The sequence below is a fragment of the Rhododendron vialii genome, chromosome 10a, assembly GCF_030253575.1.
Source record: "Rhododendron vialii isolate Sample 1 chromosome 10a, ASM3025357v1".
Classification (NCBI taxonomy): Eukaryota; Viridiplantae; Streptophyta; class Magnoliopsida; order Ericales; family Ericaceae; genus Rhododendron; species Rhododendron vialii.
The window spans coordinates 1,229,995-1,253,493 of NC_080566.1; the positions used below are offsets into that span (position 1 = coordinate 1,229,995).

The window sequence follows — 23,499 nt, forward strand, 5'->3', positions numbered from 1 at the left end:
GAACGAACCACGTAACTCTTGTGTGTTCTTTGTGCGTGCTTATTAATTTTATTGTCTTTTGATGTGCCGTGGGTGGGATTGGGCATAATCCCAACAAAAATATTAATGTGATCGATTCTTGAATGGATACGAGAAAGGAGCACATGCTTGCAAGTGCGCGATCACTAATTGTGTTAAAAGATCATCACCACCTTTCTTGAATTTTCCAAAGTCTTTCGAACTTCTCTGAAAACTTCTAGGCATTTTTGGAAACATCTAGACTTCTCTACAATGCTCCAAAAACTTCAAGAATTTTTTAGACTCTTCTTGAATAATCTAGATTAAGCAAGAAGGTTCTACTAAAGTACTATGGAGAATATGATAGAAGCTTATGGGCTTCTTTAGAGGCATCTAAAAGTATTGACTATGTTTGCTTCTCAAACTATCAATTGCTCTCTATATAAATTGGGATGGAGCCCCCTTGGGAGTGAATGCAAAAAAGAAAGATAGATAGAGAGTCCAATATAGAAGAAGAAAAAAAGAGACTACGAGTGTGAAGTGCGAGGTGTCCATAAAGAGAGTTTTCCTTTCGCAAAAAGATATCTTGTCATCTGTTCGCATCACATTGTCTGGACTATTGTTCTATTCTAAGTATGAAGTGAGTATATGTTATTCTTCAATTATTGTTCGTTCATGCCAAAATGTTTAAATGTTCGAGTTGCATTCCTTTAATATTTAGCAATTTATGGTATCATGTTTTAGTTATAGTTACAAAAGACGAAAAGGATACCCAGTTTCTTTTCTTCTTGTATCTCTATTCAATTGGAGGCTTGTATAAGCATTTAGCAGCTAATACATATTGCTTTTTTTTTCCCCTATAGGTTGTTCTTCGAAGATTGACACGTACAGCCCTATATCTGGCTATAATTAGTTAATTTTGTTGAGGAACTTACCAAGTCATTTACTGGCCAATGAATTTCAAGGACCCAATTCACTAAATTTTGTTCAAGATGTTATGTTTTAAGAGAGGTATTCTATTACTACAGGGTGAGTTGAATTAGTAAGAGCCTCTAATTCACGGATCCTATTCAGTGGCAAGGCTTCACTAAGAAGATCAGTGCAACAAGTGTGGTCAACCAATTTGATGTTCAACCAAATCCCAAATCTTCCTTCAGATTAGCGGTCAACTTTTTTGGAAGCAATTTAAATGGGAAAATGGAGTAGGTGGGCCAGACCTTTTTACACCTCAGCCTCCAACTCAGTTGTTGTACATCTTTGGTACACAAGTGTAGTTCCCATAGCAAAATTGATTACCATTGTTGGTAATTTTTGGACCGATGATGTTTAACGCTTTGACTGCAAGTGAAACATATGCAGATCAACTATCCAAAAACATTAAAGACAACGTAAAAATTGGAACATATATAAGAAATATAAGCCTTGCAGAATTCAGAGACATGAGCATATTTCTACAGTCATAAAATCAAGAAAAATGAAAATAATTGCGCTTGCAAGTTTCGAAAAGACGTGGACACAATAGATTCAAGCGTAACAAAAAGAGTTTAATTACCAAGGCAAATGCTAACCACCGCAATATGGCATCGTTTTGTGAACCTCACGCGCTAACCTTGCAGCCTTTTAGCTGTGACAGTCAACTCAAATGTCAGTGTGTACAACTATACTTTTATTATGTGTCCGAAATGACATTTTTATCCTTTGTGTAGTTCCCAATCTTTCCTGACAATCTCTCTCTGTCCACACACTAAAGCCTTGTTCTTTTATACACTTAAAATAATAATAAATGCACCAAAATCAGCCTCTCCATTTTCCATCAATAATGGTACAGTAATTTTTTTTTAAAAACTAACTCATTATTTTCAGTTTGATTTACTTGTTTTCCTTTTAAAATTGGAGACGAGACGATTTTGTATATTTAACTCTATTAGGATCGTCACACACATGTACACGATTTACGAATAGAAAATAATAAAGAATCAACACAGAGATATACTACGTGATGCATGATTACCCAAAATCGGGTACGTCTATGGTAGCAAGAGCGGCTGCTGTTCTTTTATTATCACAGTATGGAATAGGGTTTACAACATAGAGTATTTATAACTACTTTATTCTAACCCTAACCGGATTTGGCTTGTATCCCAAAAATACCCTGGTACGATACCATACCATAACGTGGGGGGCGTTGCCTCCCGCACCTCCCAAATTACGAAACGCCTGGGCCTTCGGCTCAGTCTACTTTCACTAGATCATCGGCGATGAGCTAAATACCTTGCTCCGCTATGCTCCACTCGTTCTGACATCTAGCCTTCTTTCTAGAATTTCTTAGTATCTTTTCATACTTAACATATGAGCCACAGTTCTAACAAACTCTTTTAGGCCCCGTTCCGCTCCCACTAAGCTTCTTTCTCCATCTATCCCATTTTAAATATCCCTTATAGAAATTCGTGTATTTTAAAAAAAATCATATTTTTACATATTTTTGAAATATTATTGAAAAAGCCCCAAATTTGACTTTTTGGGCTTGTTCTTTGTAGACACCCTATTTTGGACTTTCCAGATTAGTTTACTTACGGTATTCGATTCTCCGATGATGAAATGGATCAAGAACACCCCGGAAATGTTAGTACGTTTGAGCTTTGAGTATTCCAAAACCCTTTCAGATCCTTTCAAATTCTCTAAACCAGAACCAAAAGGCCTCAACAAAATCCAACTTGCATACGCCGGTAATCAACTGGCGTGCGCCGGTCCTCTGCCACGTGTCAGTCATCGGTCAACTTTGACCGTTGACCAAGCCCGAACTGGAGTACGCCAGTTATTAACTGGAGTACGCCAGTCAAACTTCCGGTCAAACTTGTGTTTTTAAGCATGCAGAAGCCATGGGTAGGGGTCTACAGCACTTGGGAACCTTCCAATCCACTGAAAAATCATTCTCCGCCGGGAGACATTTTCTTACACCCATCCCATCACCTTTCTCCTCTCATCCAATGAGAAGGAAGGCTTAAGGGCTAAGGCTCCAGTCCCTCTGACTGGCCTTAGCCCCTCTCTCTCCCTCTCCTCTTATATAAACCCCCTCTCTTCATCCTTGCAAGGGGGTTACAAAAAAAAAAAAGAGTTCCTAAGTCTCTTTCTCTATCTCTCTCTTTTGGTTTCTTGTTTTCTCTTCTTCCACCACTTGAAAGAGTAAGCAAGCAGCCCCTTTCATACATCATCCAAGCCCAAACATTCATCATCCATCCCTCAAACCTCAAGCTCAAGCTCAAAACACACCATCAAACTCAAAAGCAAAAGGTATACACCTTTGAACTGTTTTCCTGTTCTGATCTCTGAGGGGAGCTGACAGGGTCAAGGCTGGTAATCAATACCAGTCCTGGCCCTAACGCTGTCAAGGCTTCAAAAACAAAAAAATCGTTTCTGACCAGAATCGGCATGCGCCGGTCATAAACCCGCGTACGCCGGTCCGTGGCAGAACGTACAGTTTTAAATTTGATTTGTTTGGAGTCTGTCTGGAACTGGCGTACTCCAGTTAATAACTGGCGTACTCCAGTTCCAAGCCCTCCAGAACTGGCATACTCCAGTTGTGAAATGGGGTCCAGATTTTTGTTTTATGCTTTATTTCCTGTCTATTCATCACCTTGTTGCATGCTAAAAACTAGTCTACTGCTTTTTGTATTTAGAACTGTTTAGTTGTAATATTCAATATTCATCCATATCTCTATTAGAAAGCTTCTGGGATACTTTCTGGTCATGTTCCAGAACCCGGATGATGCAAAGCCAAGCATTGGATTAGGGTCAAACTGGCGCACGGTTGTCTACAACTGGCGTACGGCAGTTTTCCCCAGATCCAGTGGTTGGCCCTTGTATCTTAGCTTAATCCTGGCCTCTTTTATATCCCCACACTGTTTTTGGGGTATTATGCTGCTTTTCTTGGATTGAAGCCATCTCTCTTGTCTATAACTGTATATATTATGTTCTATTAAACTACGTGGTTTGTCCTGGGTGTGCGCTGGTCCCTTTCCAGAGCCCAGAGGATTGCAAACAAAGACCGAGCAACCAAACAAGTGGAGTACGCCAGTTATGAGGTGGCGTGCGCATGTCCAATCAGCATGCAGTGGCTCAGCCAGTGCATGCTGACGGAACCTGCTTACGTTCCTTCAGGGCAGCGTACTTCAGTTTATTCAAGCTGCTCAGTGCTTGTTCTCAATCTATATTTAGCATTGTAAGCAAAATCATCCATAAACACTTCGTCACCTAATTGCAACTTGTTACAGTTTTAACCCTCGTTAGCTGTTCCCCTGCCCTAACTGGCTAAAAAATGATCAAATGAGAGGAAAATGCAAACGTTTTTACAAAATGCCTGAGTAGAGACCGATCTCCGGATTGGGCGAGAAGGGTGCCATAAAACCCTTCCCCTCTCGTAACCTGGCTCCCGAACCTTAGATATCGAAGGTGACGACGGACCAGTCTACAAGCCTTTTTCGAAATCAAACAAACGTGGCAAACGTTTTCAAGTTCGGTTCCTTGGGTGTTTTCACCGTTAAAACCCGAGTGGCGACTCTGAATCGAGGCGTTTCGCCGCGCTTTTCCAAAGAGGGCCGCACACCGATTTTCTTTAAAACTAAAAACGGAGAATTTTTGGGGCGCGTACCCACATTCTTAAATATTTTCTTTTAAAAGTCATAAGTTTTACTTTATTGATTTCTCTCGTTGAGACGAGCCAATAATACATAAAAGTTTGATGCAAAATTAACCAAAAAAAAAAGAATTAAACAAAATATGATTCAAATAGGAAGTTATTCTTAAAATATTTTTTCATGGGTTCTTATAAAAATCATCTCAGTCCGATATACATAAGTGCTTTTTTAGAATTTGTAGCCTACATGTAGGCCCACATGTATGTGATAGGAACTGGAGTGTGGTTGGTTAGAGCATCTTTAACCATCTCTAAAAGTCTAAAATGGAGAATCGATGTGGCATATTGGAAGAAGATTTTGTAATTTATTCTCACTTTTTACACTTTATGAGAGAATGTAGGAGGGATCCATTCTACTTCTTAGATATTTGGGTCTCCAAATTGCCTTTAATTCTCCAAATATGGAGACCCTACTCCCATTTTGGAGACAATCTCTAAAAAGTACGATGAGTCCCTCCTTCTTTCATAAAGTGCAAAAAATGAGAATAAATTACGAAATCTTCCTCCAATATATCACATTTGAGACTTTTATAGATGGGTTGGAGATGCTCTAATGTATATGTAGCATTATTTACCCCCCAAAAGGAAAAAACCAGCAATTCAAAGAAGGTGAGTGTAACGACCATATACCTGAGTCTTTGTGTATTGGCAATTCCGTTTGACAAAACACATAATTTTTATCGAGTTATAATTTTATTATTTTTAATAGGCTAGTGAGTCTGTATAGGATTAAAGTGGAAGAAATCTTTATTTATAATTCCAAGTGAGCGTATTGGATAAAAATGGAGGTCGACTACAGCAAGATTGATTTTGGTGAAGACGGATCAATCGGGTTATCAATCGGCACCTTTTGTCTTAAATGAACGTGAAAGAAAAAAAAAGAAAAAGAAAAGGGATTGGACTTTTTATTTTCCTCCTATGGTTTGACCACATACATATAAAAGGAAAAAGGGGGCCAGCCATATGGGATTGGGTGGAGATTTTTGATATACGGTGATTAAAAATAAAAAGAAAGTAAAAGGAGGCAGTAGCATCTCTTAGGCAGCGGCAGTAAATGGAAAAATCGAAGCAACTGGATTTTTGAAGTGCCATTCCTAAGGAAGTTTTTGGTTAGGTTTTCGGAGGGCTTGTGGACTCAAGGCCGTTGGCGATCAAGATCACTGGGTGCGGTGGACGTGTGACTCGGCAGGTAGTACTTAGAACGTTGTGAGGATTTACATCGTTTGAATAGGTATATCCGTAACTGCACAATAGTTATAGTGATTTGATTCCTTCCCGTGGTTTTTACCGATTCTGGGGTTTTCCACGTATATCTCTGCGTTGTGCAATTGATTGCTTTGCGTAGTTTTTGCTGATAATTTTACTTAGTGATTCGCGTTCGTATTGTTAGGGTTTTTTTCGGATTATTAGCAAACCCTGATTTTTCAGTGAGAAAAGGTAAAAATGTCAAATAAACAACTATTGGTGGCTCCCAAAATAAAGTAAAGTTGTACACGGGGCAATGGTGGTTCTAACAGGAAAAAAAAGGCTTTTAAATACTCTATGTGGAGCTTGAATGGACATAAAATAATATAATACTACTCCATTTACGAAGTTAAGGGGTGCAACATAGCACCTATTAGCCGGATCGAATTACCAAAGCAATTGAAAAGTATGTGTGAAATTCTTATATATATTTTTTAGTATTAAGTGTGAATTATTCACTGTTTAGCGGGCTCAAGTTAGTAAAACCGAAGTCAAATAAATACGGTTACTACCTGAGCCTCATAATTTTTGCCTGTGTGTCTGTGTGTGCTTGTACGAGCGAGAGTGGAGCGTGAACGTGAAAGTATGCTTGGATGGGAAAAAAGTTGCAAAAATGGATTTGCTCTCCACATAATTGACCATGTTTTGATTTAAAATAATATCATGTGAATTTCCTAACTCCGGCGTGGATGAACTGCCTTTCATTAGACCTGAAAGGGAATTATCGATGTGCGCATAAGCGGCTGGACACCTGATGCTCAAAGCTAAGAATAAAAAGAGATGGGGAAAAGGTCTGCCAAGACTTCTCATTTAACCCATGGGAAATAACCCTTTGAATTGAGCTTCAATAGCTGCTTCTGGTTGTTGTGGTAGTGGGTTTGGGTCCGATTAGCTAATTGGAGAGGGTTCGAGAAGCTCCATGGAGTAGAGGAGAAGAAGTTAGAAATGGCCGAGTGACTGAATTTAGCAATAGTGGGTTTCTGTTGTTTGACTGCTATATATATACGTATCTCTAATTCTTTGGCCACATTCCTGATTTTTCTGGCTCACATTGTGGAGAAAAATGACTAGTGTTCCTGGTGAAGCTACGTACTGGTCAGATGAAAAATGGACATGAGATTATTGGTGGTGGTTAAGTTCTTATATATGCTTGTGGTGGTTAGTCTCAAGGTGTTTTGGCCACATTCCTGATTTTTCTGCATACAGTAGTAGTTCTTGATGTAGTAGTTAGTCTCATGACTAGGTTAGTAGAGAGAGGGAGGGAGTTAGGGTGAAAGATTAGGCATACAGGGACCGCTTGGCCTAGCTAGTTTGCCGTGAGCTATATATGGGTTGGACTAATTAAACACAAAAAGCCTAAATAAAGAGCGCTTTTTTTTTTTTTTTGGCTTTAAACTACATGTAGATCAGGCTGAAACAAGGTACAAATTACATAGGCTGCTGCTTTAATATGCCTGATAAAAATGGCTTTCTAGAAACTCTCGACAAGGGCAACTCGCCGTGTGAGGTTGGTGTGTCATTTTTATCAATTGGAGGAGTGTGTGAGCAGGAAAAATACTTATTTACAACACTCAATCATGACTGTCCAAAAATATTTTAGACGGTCGGGATGTTAGTGAAATTTTTCCAAGGAAGAGTTAAACTTTATTAAAATCCGGACCGTTCGAAACACTTTTGGATGGTTGCGATTGGTTAATGCTACAAACAAACTGTTTATAACACCTCCGTAAATGAGTATTTCTCGTGTGAGCAGTTTCCCTTTAAAGTAGGAAGTATATCTCTATTCTCTTTTCTGATAACCGAGTGTCCAGGAGCTTTCGTGCTCCTCGCTCTATTTCTTTAACTCATCAAGTATCACCTTAGAGAGCACATCGGTTCTTGAAAGAAGAAGAAGAAGCAATCTAACCAACTGTTGAGAGAGAGAGAGAGAGAGAGAGAGAGAGAGAGAAGTTAGTCATTGTTGTGGTGCGCCTACATTTTCACTTATAGTTGATGTGGTGAGTTATTTTTTGCACATGAACCAATAGAACCTAATATCATAGGGTTGGTAGTGTTATAAAACTACCTCATATTACTCCTTTGTACTAATGGTACATCACAGCAGAGAGAGAGAGGGAGAGAGGAAGAGAGAGAACAATGGCTGTTGAGATGAAAAAAACTCCAGACCTTCCATGGAGAATCAGAATATTCTTTACCGCTCTTGGCTTTGTCACTGACCGTTGCCGCCGTTCCGATGGCACTATGAATCGTTCCGTGATGAGCCTGTTCGACTTCAAATCCCAAGCTGGTTCCACCAAAGGCGTCACCTCCTCCGACATCACTGTGGACCGTTCTCGCAACCTCTGGTTCCGCATCTATACCCCCACCGCAAGTGGCACCACCGTTGCTTCCAAACTCCCTGTGATATTTTACTTCCATGGCGGGGGATTCATCCTTTTCGGCCCGAATTCAAGGCCCTTCGACGAACTCTGCCGCCACCTCGCTGGCAAACTCCCTGCCATCGTTGTCTCCATCAACTACCGCCTCGCGCCAGAGCACCGGTATCCCTGTCAGTTTGAGGATGGCTTTGACACCCTGAAATTCATAGACAGTAATTCTTCACTTTTACCACCCAACGCTGACCTCAGCCACTGCTTCTTTGCTGGTGAGAGTGCTGGAGCCAACATTGCCCACCATGTGACGCTCAAAGCTGCCGTGCACGATTTCAGGAAGCTTAAAATCGTTGGACTGATAGCCATACAACCCTACTTTGGCGGGGAAGAGCGTACTGAGTCTGAGCGTCGACTCACCCAAGTACCGATTGTGAACGTAGAGCGAACCGACTGGTCATGGAAGGCCTTATTGCCAGAAGGTTGTGACAGAGACCATGAGGCTGTGAATGTCTTTGGAGGGCCGAAATCGAAAGATATTTCGAGTTTGAAGTTCCCGGCAACGTTGTTGGTTGTCGGAGGGTTCGACCCGTTGCAAGATTGGCAGAGGAAATACCATATGGGACTGAAGAAATCTGGGAAAGAAGTTTACTTAGTGGAGTATCCGAACGCAATCCATGGTTTTTATCTGTTTCCGGAGTTGCCTGATTTTACTCCGTTCGTTACAGAGGTTAGACGTTTCATTCAAAAGCAATCAGAGTCCATTTAAAAGATCTGATCGACTGACATTCCATGCGGATGTGTGTGTTGTTGGAGTTTTTCAAAATAAAATTGGATTTTAGTTTGGAATTTTCGGAAAGGTACTAAATGAGGATTTTGTGAAAGGTTGCTACATTTTTTCGCATGAGTTGTGACTTTATGTAAATGGTTGTAACACTCATTAAATTGGGGTGTGTTCATTTGGAAAGATGTGATTGTTAGAAAGGGATGTGAATCATGGAGTGCCTCCAAGAGGCATGACCCTTCCTAATTAATTGTTTAAAGGGTGTCTACTAATAGGCATGTTCCTCTCTATTAATTGTCTTTGAAAGACATGATCTTTCCTAATTGGTGTCTTCAAAGGACATGACCATTTCTTATGGTTGTTTACTAGAGTAACAACCTTTCATACAAGAGTGTTTATAAATCTATAAATAGACCATCTGTAAAGTCCATACTGAATTGCTCTCTTTTTCTCTACACATTCTCTTCCTAGAAATGGCAAACTGATATTCTGTTATATCTCAAAATAGAGTAACAGTTCTTGGTTCTTCTACATTTGCTTAGCGGATATTCTGTCTATTTTCGTTTGTGCAAACGATGACAGAAAGAACTTAGAGTTCGGATTCGATTTATCTTGAAGGCGGATTTGCTGTAACCTGGTGCACACTTTCTGGTGGGGGCAAATACTGTCTTTAGGAAAGCGTTTTCCTAACATGACTCGAATGCTTCTACCATTCCAAATTTGAAGAGATGACGCCATCACTTTCATTATAATGAAGACCGGATTTCCAACATGTGTGATTGATGTTTTTCTCTGTCTTACTCGGTGAATTTTGTATTTGTTCGAATAGTTAGATTAGCGCCTTCGCTGCTGGCAATGGCTCTTGTTCGCTAGTTGGCAATTGGATGGATGAAGCCCATTTTACCCTCGGGCTATGAATTAGGAAGTGGTGGGTGTTGAAAGATGGATTAGACTAATAAACTTGTTTCTCTTTCTTTTTTCAGTTTTTTTTCCCCTTTCAGTTCCTTTTCTTTTGTACAGTTATAAGATGAAGAGCATAAACTGGAGTAATAGGAAGTGGATTTTGTGTATTGGAATTTGGAGAAAGCATAACTAGTTTGGTCTACTATTTGAAACATCTTTCATCTTTTTCTGGTGACATAATTGTGCAAAATAGATATGTCATCTCCTTCAATGCTTTGGCTTTCATTTTCGGGATTCAGAAATGATAGGATTCGTGACATTTAAATCATGAAAGTGTCCACGAAAGCAGTGAATCTGGACATTTACTTTCATGAACACTTTCATGATCTGGATGTCATGAATTATACCAATCCTCTTCGGTATTATGTATTTTACTATATGCACTTAAAAATGTTTAAGATTGCTGGACTGAGGAAACAGTCTCGGTGTTTGATGGAGCAAGGCAAAACCTTTCCCCAGACCTCACAAAATGCGGGAGCTTCTTGTGCTCCCATTTATCCTTTTCTTTCTGACATATCTTTCTGACATAGGCGGAAACCTATGAGGTTAGGATAGTTTCGGGATGTCACTCGGCTGGAGGTAGCGGATGCCACTCAACACGATCAAACCACTCGCTTGATTATAGAAGAAATCATTCACTCCAAACAAGACACACTTGCATAATATTTAGTCATCAACTCAACTCTCTTCTCATTTCATTAGATTACCTATTTATAGGCATTACAAAGATTATGCTTCCAAGACTTAAAATCTAGATAATTTCCAACAAGACCTTCCAAATACGTAGACCACTATTAAACCAAAGACACCAACTTACTAGATAGTTAAGACGCATAATATATATACTTAGACCATAAATTAAAAGTCATTGACTAGAAACTTGACAAACTAGAAACTTGACAAACACTTTAACTACAAATTAAATACATACTTTGAATTTATTAAGATAACCCTTTGTCTAAGGCTGAACCAATCAAAGGAGGGGAAAAATAATTACTTTCCTTCCTCAAATTTTGAATATAGCCTTGAAGTGTGTTCTTGTAAACTTATAATTTGAAACTCATTTAATTATTTTTTACTTTTCGTAATTTTTTTGTTTAGTTTTTCATCGTAATTTTTGGGATTAATCGTTCGTCTCAACGAGATGAGTCTAAAAAGTACAAAATTATGATCAAAAGTAATAAACAATTCACTAAAAACGGAAAAAGTATCAAATAAGTGTCTTATTTGTTTAAAATGCTATTTTATTTGAATTTTTTCAACATGGGTCCATATTTTTATACTTTTTCGATTCATCTCGTGGAGACGAACGATAATCCCAAAAATTAGAACAAAACGGTTTTACTAATCTCCGTCTACTAGATGGAGTATAATATGCACATAATTCCAAATAAGTTCTGATATTAATGCATATTTTACGGATTACAAATATCAATACAATTTTTACATATTATCCTCCACCTTTTGGGTCGAGGTTAAAATAATCCAATTAACAAACCAACCAAAACAGAGATCAGTGTATTATCAATCCGTTGACAATTCAAAAAATTTGAACGTTGTAAAGACTGCTTAATTCCAACGAGTGGGGACCACAGGACCAAGCTGAAGAAGACTGAAAAACTATTCCTGACATCTTTGAGAGACCCCACCCCCCACAAAGACTCCTCTTTTCTCTTCCATGTCTGCCATCCCTCTCAACACAAGTCTAAAGCTTCTCTCAGTTTGAATTTCAAAACTTGTGTGTGCGCGTAGAGAGAGAGAGAGAGAGAGAGAGAGAGAGGCAAAAACAGCTGAAAGGTGGGATTTTGTTGAGCTTCAGCTTCCGAAACTGAGAAAGGCATGGGGGAATCAGCTTGTGTAATGCATACATTCTCGTATGCTTCTGGCATTTCGAATGAATCCAAACAGGTCAGTTTTTGAAAACCCACTTCCCATCTCTCTCTCTTGAAGTATTTACGAACTGGGTTCTGTTAATTCAGTTAAATGTCAAATGGGTTTCGTAAATTTCACCTTGCCTTAATTTCCACTCATTTCCTTTGATCTAGTTCTAAATTGTTCAACTTTCAGTTTATCTTGTAGATGGGCATAATTTGTTTAGAGTTTTTGCTTGACGAAATTAAAGAGGGTGAAATTGATTAAATTACAACGAGATTAAAATTAATTAAAGTACAACGGGGGTTTTGGCATTTCTAACATTAGAAAACCTGTTAATTATGCTTAGAAGGTCATGGCTTTTGAAATCCTTTGCTTTAATTTCCCTCCCCTTTCTATGCTACTCCTTTGTTTTCTTCCCCTTTCCCCTGTTCTGGTTCTCATTGTTCAACTCACAACTTATTTGTAGATTGGCCTATGTTGAAAATAGCATAGACTAGATTTAAGCAAGGTTCTATAAGTCTCTAGGTGCTAGTCGGGCGGTCAGCCACTTTCGAGCTTCGAGGCCTAGTACTTAGCGATTAATCAGCCCATAGCAATTAGTAATCGGTGCATAGCAATTAGTCGGTTCTAGTCCCCTGGAAGCGATTAATCCCGATTTTTAGAACACTGGATTTAAACATGGTGAACTCCTCGAATCACAAACGAGTTTTGTAGTTTATAAGCATCTCCGGTCCTTACTCATACTTTTACCCTTATGTGACTTAAAATTTGACTTAAAAGCTTCATTTGGTATGACACCCAATTGAACAACCTCAAATCCAAGCATAATTAATTGTACATTTGAGAGAAATAAAATAGCCTTCGAATGTTTGAGTAAATATTTCAGTCTCACGCGATTTGAGTAAAACTCATAAATTCAAGTAAAGGTCTAAAGTGAGTTTCAGGAGGGTTTTTTTATTTAGATTTTGGTTTTGAGTCAAAGAAAAGGGGCAAGGGCTGGAGATGCTCTCAGGTAGACATATTGACTTGAAATGTTAGATTTACAGGGAAACCCCGTGCCTGCTCTTGGAGAATCAATCTCTTTTGGGAGGTTCATGACAGAGTCTTTATCTTGGGAGAAATGGTCAACCTTTTCCCACAATCGCTACGTTGAAGAAGCTGAAAGGTATGCCAAGCCCGGATCTGTGGCACAGAAAAAGGCTTTCTTCGAGGCCCATTACAAGAGAATTGCTGCTGCTAAGAAGGCTGCAGCAGAAGCCTTGCTTGAGCAAAAGGCCGCAAATACAAATCCCGACCCACAAGTTGTAAGCCAAGATTGCAGTATAGTTACCCATCAGTCACAAAGTAAAACAAACCTAGGCACAGACGTTGATTCCATGAAAGGAGCTGACACAGTAACAGAATCTGAGGTTTCCCATCAGCCACAAAGTATGACAAACCTAGGCAGAGAGGTTGATTCCATGAAAGAAGCTGACACCGAAACAGAATCTGAGGTTGTAACGGATGATCTTTTGAAGAATGAATCATTAAACCATTCTGAGAATGTTGTGAACCAGACTATGGATTCTGAAATGGGGACTGGTGAATCCCCTCAAATGGAGAAGCCTTTGTTGCAGGTGATGTGCTTTGTACGTTCATGATCAATCATTCTTTCTTTTGGCTTTAGCATAAGAAGGTTAAATACAAGGATCCTGCATTTTTGCAGGAAGAATATACTGCATGGCTGACATAGCTAATGGGTCCCGCAGCGTGTTGGCTATATGAGCATGCAGTGTATTATTCAGTCACTATGCAGCATCCCTAGCAGTGGTACTATTAGAATGGTTGAACCAATTGCTTGTTTTCTTGTTGATAACATCAGGGTTTGAAGCCTAATCATGAGGCCACATTGCCTTCAAGAAAGAAGAAACCGGCATTTTCATCTTCAAAACCATCAACTCGTCATAGAGCACCTAAAGTTCCTGCTTCACCTGCCAAATCTACGCTTTTGATTCATCCAGGGAAGGAAAATAATGATGTCACTCCAATCACGAGGAGTTCGCCTACAGAAGCTGCCAATAAAAAGAGACCAACTTCAAAATCGCTACGCACACTGATTTATTCTACTCCGGCTAAGGAACCGGATAAATCTACAACCCTAGCTGCAAGAAAAGCTGAAAGTTCAAGAGTTGCTCCTAGCTCTTATAACTTCTATAATGATTGCAAAACTCCTCTAAGGACTCCTAAGATGGTGCATCTCATACTTTGGGCTGATAAATCGATGCTAAAGAACACCATTTTCTAAATTCTATCATCCCAATTATGCATTAATTCGTGTATATGCTAAGATTGTTTTCACGTTGTATCTGCAGGCTCATACGGATGGGGTATCAAAGAATCCTTCAGCAACCCCTTTTTCAGAAAATAGAAGGTGCCTACAAATTACAATGCATTGCTGTGAACAAATGAGCTTTGTTAATTTTTATTTTATCTCTCATCTGGAATTTATAGGACTACAACACCAATGGATGCCTCAGCAGTTGGAAGCAAGACAACTGGCCCAAAATGGAACATCATATCTTCAGTGTAAGTGGCATTTTTGTGAGCTATACGGACCAAAGCTGTTCGAATTGGTGTGAAAAATACGGTTTTCCTCTTATGTGTATGCAAATTGACTTATTCGATATGCATTGCATAGAGCATACAAGGCTTACAAGCTGAAGCTTTGTAAAGAATTTCCATAAAGAATGATGTGCCGTTTGTTGTCATGTCATTTCCAAACAGAAAGAAAGATTGATGTGCCTTTTGTCGTCCTTCTATTTCAAACCGGAAAAACACACCCCATTTAGACTTTCAAATTGTAAATCATTTTTCTAGTGACCAACGGGAATGTCATACCTGGTATATCTACCAGTAGTTTCCTGTGCTATATTTTGTGGGTGAAGAGAAGTCAACATATTCTTTCTCCGATTGTCCTGAAAACAATCAAAAGAAAATGAAAACTCCATGTTAAATGCTCAAAATTCCAAATCCCATGAGTCGAAGCTGTATTTGTGCCATTCAACTTGAAGAGCCTCTAAAAATTTGCTTGACAATTGTCTATGTATGCCAGAAGTTCCAAGTCCTTGACTGCCTGCAAAAACAAATTACAGTCTCCAAATTTATCTGCTCCTTTCAGCTTTAGGACAGAAGAAAGAGCTGCACAACGAAAGCAGGCAAGCATTAGCTCATTTGTTTTTTCCTCTTTTTTCACGCAACTGTCTCTATGGCTGTAGTTATGCATGACCAAAGTTGGCCTCTTTCTTAGTCCGTTTGTCCTATTTTTTGTCAACTATCTCAGAAGCTTGAAGAAAAATTCAACGCCAAGGAGACACAAAAAGTGCAGCTGCAGACAAGGTTGAAGGTCAGAATTTCATTACCGAAAGTTTTTTCTTGATGGTGAGCAAGTTATCTTCACAAGCTATTGCATCAACCTTTTTTCTTCATTCATGCAGGAGAAAGCAGAAACAGAAATTAGAAGGTTTCGTCAAACCCTATGCTTCAAGGCCCGGCCAATGCCTGATTTCTACAAGGCAAGGGAATCACCAATAAATCAAATCAAGAGTGTGAAGGTATCTCTCTCTATCATGTTGCCTCTCAGTGCTGCTCTTTCGGAACACACCTGTCGCAACAATTATAGTGTTTGTTCTAAAAATCTTATTTGTTTGGAGCATAGATGATTTTTGACAGATCATCTTTCAATGAAAAAATTGATAAGTCGTCAACCAAACTAATTTTGAAAAGTGTACTGCAAAACTGATTCTGAAAACGGAAACAAGGCAGAGATGAGTTCATCATTGATTCCATGCAGATATCTCAAACATTGTTCAGGTTTTTATACCCTAATCAAAATAGTAGGTTGCTGTTAATTCTTTTCCATTTATTTGCAGACACCACTGACCCAACCCCAGTCACTCAAGGTAGGAAGAAAGCCAAGTTACAGCACATTGCAAGGTCTAATATCTCTGCCTCAAGAGGCACACTCCACCAAGACCAGTCGCTCCAAAAATACTCCAAAAATAAAAAATCGGATGCCAAATCCTTTAAATTCATTGCCTGAAATGACTACCTGCGAAAATACAACCCCAAATATTCAGCTTGATCGGCAACAGCAGAAGTGAACTCTGATTAGACTGGGAAGACAATTAATTCTGTTTCCTACACAGAAAACTAAGAGCTCGTTCGTTAAGGACACAAGAAATGGAGGTTGTACTGTATACTGATGAGATTGCTAGTGAGATGATTTCCCTCAATAGCTGTATCATGTAGGCATGGAATTGTTGTAAAATAAGATCATTGATTCTTTGGATGAAGTTCTATTTCTTTGACGTAGTTGCATAACAACCTCTCTCTCTCTCTCTCTCTCTCTCTCTCTCTCTCCCCAGCTTCCATATTTGAATGCCCGCAAAGTAGTGAGAATAAAGTCGAAAGATTTAGAATCTTGATGCATATTTCGTATGTTCTCATACACTTTGACGCGTTAGTTGTTATACATTCTTCTTAGATATCAATAATGCCATTAAGCATTCGACGGGCCTATAAGCGGCCATAAGCAATACTAGTACGCAAATATGTATTATTCCTTCTCATACTATTTGAAAGGGCTAAGTGGATGATGATCCAGACACATTGGATCCTATCCATCCAATTGACTATATAACCAACAGAAAATTGAAAAAATAAGGAATCATGTACCATTATAGGCTATAGAAAGAATTTACATTTCCACAACCAAATACCAACCTCCATCTTCATCTTCATCTTGGTCTGCCGACACAATTTCCGCATCATAAAACCCCAAATCCTCAACTTCAACATCACCTTTATTTTCATTGTCCCAATCCTTAATATCGACGGCTCCCGAAGCGATTTCCAACTCCAGGGAATCATGATAAGCTAACTCAAATGACTCCTCATAAACCTCATCAACATAATCATCATCATCATCCATATTCAAATACTCCCTCTCCAAATGAGCCAAAACCCCACTAGCCGAAAACCCGGCAAACTTCAACCTGGGGTTCGAATCCACAGCCCACAACCTCACCAACCTATGATTCGAAACAACGTCACATGACTGCAGCTTCTGGGTTCCCTTCTCCTTGGTCCGAGACTTAGAAACCGGGTAGGTATGGCACCTGCCGCACCGAGGCCGGCTGCACTTGCCAGTGAACTTGGATTGGTTGGTTGGCTTCTGTGAGACCTTGGCGAAAAGCCCTGCTGCCAGCGGCGAATCGGGCCGGTTTGTGAACCTGGGGTCGGGTCTTGGGTGAAATGATGGTCCCAGGATCGGGTATTTGCGAACCGTGCCGCGTTGGCGACCTTCTCTCTTTGTCCCTGTCTTTCCTTTCGAAGATGAAGTAGTGAACATGGAAATGGATTCGAGCTTGATTGTTTTGGTTTTTGGATTAGATTAGAGCTTGATTGAAAAAAAAAAAAATTTAAATTATTGAGAACTGTGAGCCGAAATAGAATCCAAAATCCCAGAAATCAAAACCAACAAGTTGTTGGATATATAAATAAATAAATAAATAAATAAATATATATATATATATATATATATATATATATAGAGAGAGAGAGAGAGAGAGAGAGTTGAGATGTATAGATAGTTGGAGAGAGATATATATATAGTTGAGATGTAGGAGATGGAAATGGAAAACTTTTGTTGACCAAGGAAATGGGAAAACTTGGGAAGCAAGGAGTTTGATTTGGTCAAATGGGACGTATTGGCCAAGCAAAATAAGGTCATTGACAATTCAATTTGACACCCCATGAACCTATTACTCCATTGAATATAGGAAAAATAAGATCTAACATATTTTAAGTTTAACGATTACAATTTTGTTCACTTTTCTTAATAGATGATCAACGTTATCATTCCTATTACTAATAGAAATAATGTAAGTCTCACCCGTATAATATATTTTTTGATAAGCATGACATCATTTTGTAGTGAAATCTACATTATTTCAATTATTAGGAAGAAAAGTAATATTTATCTTCTTTAAAAAATTAAATTTTTAACTGCCTTATTAAAGAAAGGGGAGATAAGGAATACCTTGTACTTACAATACACGCACACCAAATCCTTGTAATCCGTACAACCGCTGTACTTGGGCTGTAATCGAGGTTCAGCTAGGATGAGTTTGGCTTCTTTTTAGAGATTTTTTGGCGAGAAATATTTATTTCCGACTGTGCTGTAAACACCCTGTTTACACCCTGTTTACAGTACCAGCCAATCTTAGCTGTTTATTCACACAATTAATAGCTGAGATTCGTTTTCAATTATGACCGGTCACAATTAATTCTTTTCCGAAAAAGTTTTATTAAAATTCGGACCGTCCCACTTTTGGACGGTCACGATTGAGTGCTGTAAACACCAACCGGAAACAAGTTTTTCTCTTTATTGGCATGCTCTTTTTGGTTGCTTTCTCTTAATCTTGATAAGATTTGGGTCAAATTTTTTTATAGTGTCATGTTTTTCGTCTCGAGAATGGAAATCGAAAAAGTATATGTGTGGTCCGTGATCCTCGATCTTCTCCTCCGTTGGTGGCTTGATGGTTGAGTCTTCTCCTAGCCTGCACAGTGAGCGCACGACTAAAGACCAGGCTGGGGGTTGTCCCGGCAAGGCCCTCCGGCGTGAGGATGAGCAATGCGCAGAGAGAGTAGGCAGAAGATTATGAGCGTGAGTATGGAGTAGCATGTACCTCTTTAGGGTTACCACCGTTAGGTATTTATAGAGCTCCCTCACTTGCTCTCTAAGCACCAGCACGTGTCTTGCGCGGGTCAGACTGTATCATCATGATGTCACCAAATAGATCTAGTAACCGTTTTTAGGGCTGAGCTGGCACACCCATGTACGCCCATGATCATCTTCTGTTATAACTACTTTTATACGTGGAAAGACATGCAAATAGCGGCTAGCCATGGTCGGCAACGGCCTTGCTCTGCGGGTGGCCGAACATGCCTTTGCCGATCGGGCACATGATCGACGGGAGAGGACAGTCACAAGTGACCCGCCGTGGAAGGTGGCCGAGAACGAGCTGACCTGCCGAAGAGTCCGTGGCAAAAGAAATGGTCGACGTAGAACAGGGACGGGAGCCGTGCTCAAGGTTCGAGCTCGTCACGGCACGGGCTCGGTCGTTACATAGCGAACTCCATGTTCGGCCTGCTACAGTATAAAAACGTAATCTTGACAAGATTTGAATCAAATTTTTATATCATGTTTTTCGTCTCGGCGATAAAAATCGAAAATGTATAAAAACATAGATCAAAGTTGAAAAAAGTCCATAGTGCTGCACAACAACAACAGAAACCGTGTAAGAAATCCCAAAAAGTTTCCAATTTGTTGTGTAAGATTGATTCTAAACTTGCTGCCTGGTTTTTGCAAGGCATGAGATCGAAACACAGGTAAATGTATCTCTTTCTCTCCCGTTGCCTCGTACTGCTGGTGCTGCTCTTTCGGAATCGGAACACTCTAGAGTAGTGTTGCTTCCAGGTTCAAATTTTGCATATTGTATTCGTTTTTTTTTTTTCTTCAAATTAATCTTAGATGGTTTTGAGAGTTTTGAACATATTTTGATGTTCTGGCAATTGGGTCCTTTCTCAAAGAAAAAACATTCAAAAAAATCTCAACAAAGCCCATTTCCTTGAGTACACTGAAAAAATTGACTAGAGGATGGTGCTGCACAGTATGCTGTGCACGACAAATCGTTGTCGCTCTGGTCTCGCTTTGATGATCGGAATCGTTCACTTCATAGAGCTCGTCGAGTAGAACAAGTGCAATACAAATAAGCTCAATCGGATATCATTAAGTGTCTCGTCTAAACATTGTTATCTTACCAGGAGTAATTCTTTGTGGCCACACGTAATTCTTGGGGGCCAAGAGTAAATTTTCGCGGCCATGAGTAATTTTTTGCGGCTATGAGTAATTCCTTGTGGCCAAGATTAATTTTTTGCGGCTATGTGTAATTCTTTGCGGCCAAAAAACAGTGGATTTAATCTAGTGTTTTGGATCCATTCATAAGATAACAATGTTAGGATGAGATACTTAATGATATCCGATCGAATTGATTTTTGGTACACTTGTTTAATTTGACAAGCTCTATGAAATGAATGTTGCTGATCATCAAAGCGAGACCGAAGCGGCGACAATTTACCATGCAAAGCACGCTGCGCAACACAGGGCTGCGCAGCACCGCCCTCCAGTCGATAAATGCAGTATTATCTCAAACATAACATTCTTCATTTTTTCCAAGTGGATTGCATTTATTCTTTTCCCATCTACTCACAAGTACAATAGCACCTTCCGGTCGCAATTAAGAGTCTTTCGCGATAGAATTTGCCCCGACGCAAAAGCACTTTATTCAGGTAGTGAAAGCACTCTCTCTCAACTTCCGCTTTCATATTAGGTTATGCTAACCAATGCTTGCGGACATTGAGGGACATGGTTAGAGGAATAAAGTCAAAAGTATCTCTAGTTGATGCACATTCCATATTCCATATTATTAATATATATACTTTATCCAGATACCTCAAGGTCATCGACCAGACAGAATTTACCCCGACGCAAATACTTCCGATGCAAAAGCACTTTATTCTGGCAGTGAAAGCAATCTCAACTTCCCCTTTCATATTAGGTTATGCTAACCAATGCTCACAGAGAGGTACATGGTTATAAAGATGAGAATCAAGTCAAAGTATCTCTAATTGATGCACATTTCACATAATTTTGTTCTAACCAATAGCACTTTACTTTTAATTTTGTTCTCTCACATAATAAAGACACAAAGTAGAGTGTCAAAATCAATGCCCTTTCATATATTCTTAGGCTCTTTAACTTAATTTTGTACATTGTAAACAAGTTTTAATCTATATACTTTATATATAGATACCTCAGGGCCATTAACATTTAAAAACGAGAGAGAGAGAGAGAGAGAGAGAGAGAGGTTATTATTCTCTTTTTATAATTTGTCAAATATTGGCGAAGTGGATGATATCCATCCACATTTCAGATCATGAAATCCATAAAATAACAAACAGAAAATAGTAGTAAAAAAGAAAAAGAAAATAGAGAAATACTGCGAAAATACAAATAAGGAATCATTGACCATAGGCTGTACAGAAACAATTTACATTTCTGCAACCAAACACCAATCTTCATCTTCTTCTTCCTCTGCCAACACAATTTCCAAATCATCAATGCTCACGTTCTCATTTTCATCATCATCTTTCTTTTCCTCATCGCAATCCTTAATATCAACGGCTCCTGATGCATTCTCCAATTCCACCGAATCATGCGATTCCCGAGGGGCCAGAGTCGATTCTCCTATTTTTTTACGATGATCCAACTCACATGAATCCTCATAAACCTCACCCACAAAATCATCATCATCATCATCATCAAAATCACCCATATTGTCCCTATCCAATTGATCCAAAATCCCGTCAGCCGAAAACCCGGAAAACTTCAACCCGGGGTTAGAATCCACGACCCGCCAACTCACCAGCCTGTGATTCGAAACGACGTCGCACGACCGCAGCTTCTGGGTCCCCTTGGCCTTGGGCCTGGACTTGGATACCGGGTGGGCATGGCACCCGGCGCACTTGGGCCGGCCGCAAATGCCCGTGAACTTGGAGTGGTTGGTGGGCTTTGATGAGACCTTGGTGAAGATCCCGGCCGTCGGGGGCGAGTCGAACCGGTTAAGGTATCTGGATTCGGGTCTTGGGTTGAACGGCGGTTCCAAGATCGGGTAGTTTCGAACCATGCCGTGTTGGCGACCCTCTCTCCTCATCTTTGTCTTTGCTTTTGAAGGTGAAAATGAAATGGATATGATTTTGGGTGCTTTGTGTTTTATAGGAAGAGAGAGACAGAGAGAGAGAGAGAGAGAGAATATTGAGATGTAAGAAGATGGGTTGGGAAACTTGGGAACCAAGGTGTTTTGGTTTGGTCAAATGGGACGTATTGGACAAGCCTATTAGAGCATCCTAATAAGCAAATTGGTATGGATAAGTAAACTTAACAATAATGCTAAAAAAACACCTCACATTGTAATAAGCAAAGTTACAAGTCTTTTAACAAATAACTAACTTTCACTCCTTCCATAACTTAACTTAACAACTTTTATCAATAACCAAACCTAATAACCAAATTCAAAACTAAAAAATTAAAAAACACCCCACATTAGAATCGTCTCATCGATACGAATAATTTGGTGTGGTCGGGTGCGTGATTGGAACTCGTTTGCAATTGGACATAGGTGCATTGCGTATTATGTGGGGATTTTTTTATAGAGATAAAAATAACCAATATGGAGGTCAAGTTTGTTAAGTTTGATTATGAACTAAATGGATAATTAAATGCTGACGTGACACATTTTGATTATCGATTTTGATTATTCCCATTGCGGATGCTCTTAGGTGACGTTCTAGTTTCCGAACTTTTAGAAAAAAAAGTAATTTTAAGTTTAAAAATTATGTGTTTATGCAAATAATTTTTCTATCAATATGGATCTTATTTGATAGATTTCATTGAGATCCTTTAACGGTGTAAAAAATTCATTATATTTAAATTTAAAATTACATTTTTTTAATAAGAATGTTTAAAAAAAAAGCGAAACGCCCTCTTATCAATTGCCATTTTGATTGGCTCAACAAAAAGTGATATGGAATATCTTGGAGAACACACAAATTGCAAACCAGATCCTTGTAATCCGTTGTACTTTGGCCGTAATCCATCCAAGTGATTTGTTGTAATTTAGGTTGGACGCTTTTGACCGGATCAAGGATGGGAATAGTCGAGGTATGCATAAGTTGACCTTAACACTTTTGAGTCCATGACTGATGAACCAAACAAACAATTTTATGTGGACCGGGGAATTTGCAAGTAATCCCCCTCGCTGCGCATCTCAACTAATTCTCTCTCTGGTCTGGGCAAAGACAACCATCCGTGGGAGAATTGGGAGATGGTATTGTGCAGTGGTGTGCGCAGCACTGGCTGTGCACTATCGTCGGATCTCATCTTGGCAAGCTCTCATCTCGGCAAGGAATGACTCTCGATCGTTGGTTGCCGAGATGAGATCCGAACCGTCGGATGCTCGATCTGACAGCTTAGAAGTGCGCAACACGATGCTATGTTCCTCACTGCACAATGCCAACCCGAAGTCCGTGTCGGGACTAGAGAATTCACAAAAAAATACTACTTTCTTGCCAGCTTAACCCCAAAATTCAATCCTGATCAATTGCATGGAGAACAAACCCACCATCCAATTGGACGTTGAGACCTATACTCTTTATTGGAGTAGAATGGCCAAAATTCCAATTAATGCCTCAAAAATAACTGGAGGTAAAAAGATTTTGGACAGCTCTATTACACTTCATCTCTTATTTATTTTATATTTGAAGGGAAAAATTGACCACCATCAAACATCTATCACACTGTTACCATCAGCCATCAGATAATAGAATTGAGTTGGAAAACATGGCTACAAGCCAATTTATGGTGTTTGGCAACCCCATTTTCCCATTTTTGCATTCCCATTTTCTCATCTTAG

General features: G+C 39.4%; 4 protein-coding genes and 1 long non-coding RNA gene across 7 annotated transcripts; 2 read left to right on the plus strand and 3 right to left on the minus strand.

The window, feature by feature from the left end:
* Window positions 1–7,769: 7,769 nt before the first annotated feature.
* LOC131303672 (probable carboxylesterase 18) lies at window positions 7,770–9,120 on the plus strand. Its single transcript, XM_058330654.1, has one exon. The coding sequence runs from the start codon at window positions 8,072–8,074 to the stop codon at window positions 9,071–9,073; it is 1,002 nt and encodes a 333-aa protein (XP_058186637.1). The 5' UTR covers window positions 7,770–8,071; the 3' UTR covers window positions 9,074–9,120.
* A 2,601-nt stretch (window positions 9,121–11,721) lies between these two features.
* LOC131303671 (protein WVD2-like 7) lies at window positions 11,722–16,294 on the plus strand. 2 transcript variants are annotated; one of them, XM_058330653.1, is made up of 9 exons: window positions 11,722–11,959; window positions 12,973–13,542; window positions 13,788–14,156; window positions 14,278–14,336; window positions 14,417–14,491; window positions 15,021–15,120; window positions 15,246–15,308; window positions 15,400–15,516; window positions 15,835–16,294. In XM_058330653.1, the coding sequence occupies exons 1-9, from the start codon at window positions 11,891–11,893 to the stop codon at window positions 16,063–16,065; spliced, it is 1,653 nt and encodes a 550-aa protein (XP_058186636.1). In that variant the 5' UTR covers window positions 11,722–11,890; the 3' UTR covers window positions 16,066–16,294. The 2 variants fall into 2 exon arrangements, with proteins under 2 accessions (XP_058186636.1, XP_058186635.1); XM_058330652.1 differs by having other exon boundaries at window positions 11,733–11,959; window positions 15,018–15,120.
* Window positions 13,824–15,456, minus strand: LOC131303677 (uncharacterized). Its single transcript, XR_009192128.1, has 3 exons — window positions 15,325–15,456; window positions 14,804–15,103; window positions 13,824–13,977 (listed from the first exon to the last, which is right to left on the minus strand). It is a non-coding gene; the product is annotated as an uncharacterized LOC131303677 (long non-coding RNA).
* LOC131303675 (uncharacterized) lies at window positions 16,001–17,441 on the minus strand. 2 transcript variants are annotated; one of them, XM_058330660.1, is made up of 2 exons: window positions 16,688–17,441; window positions 16,001–16,102 (listed from the first exon to the last, which is right to left on the minus strand). In XM_058330660.1, the coding sequence occupies exons 1-2, from the start codon at window positions 17,313–17,315 to the stop codon at window positions 16,038–16,040; spliced, it is 693 nt and encodes a 230-aa protein (XP_058186643.1). In that variant the 5' UTR covers window positions 17,316–17,441; the 3' UTR covers window positions 16,001–16,037. The 2 variants fall into 2 exon arrangements, with proteins under 2 accessions (XP_058186643.1, XP_058186642.1); XM_058330659.1 differs by having other exon boundaries at window positions 16,001–16,114.
* Window positions 17,442–20,884: 3,443 nt separating this feature from the next.
* Window positions 20,885–21,898, minus strand: LOC131303477 (uncharacterized). The gene has a single exon (XM_058330356.1). It carries the CDS (start codon window positions 21,739–21,741, stop codon window positions 21,079–21,081), a length of 663 nt encoding a protein of 220 aa, XP_058186339.1. The 5' UTR covers window positions 21,742–21,898; the 3' UTR covers window positions 20,885–21,078.
* Between the last annotated feature and the right edge of the window lie 1,601 nt (window positions 21,899–23,499).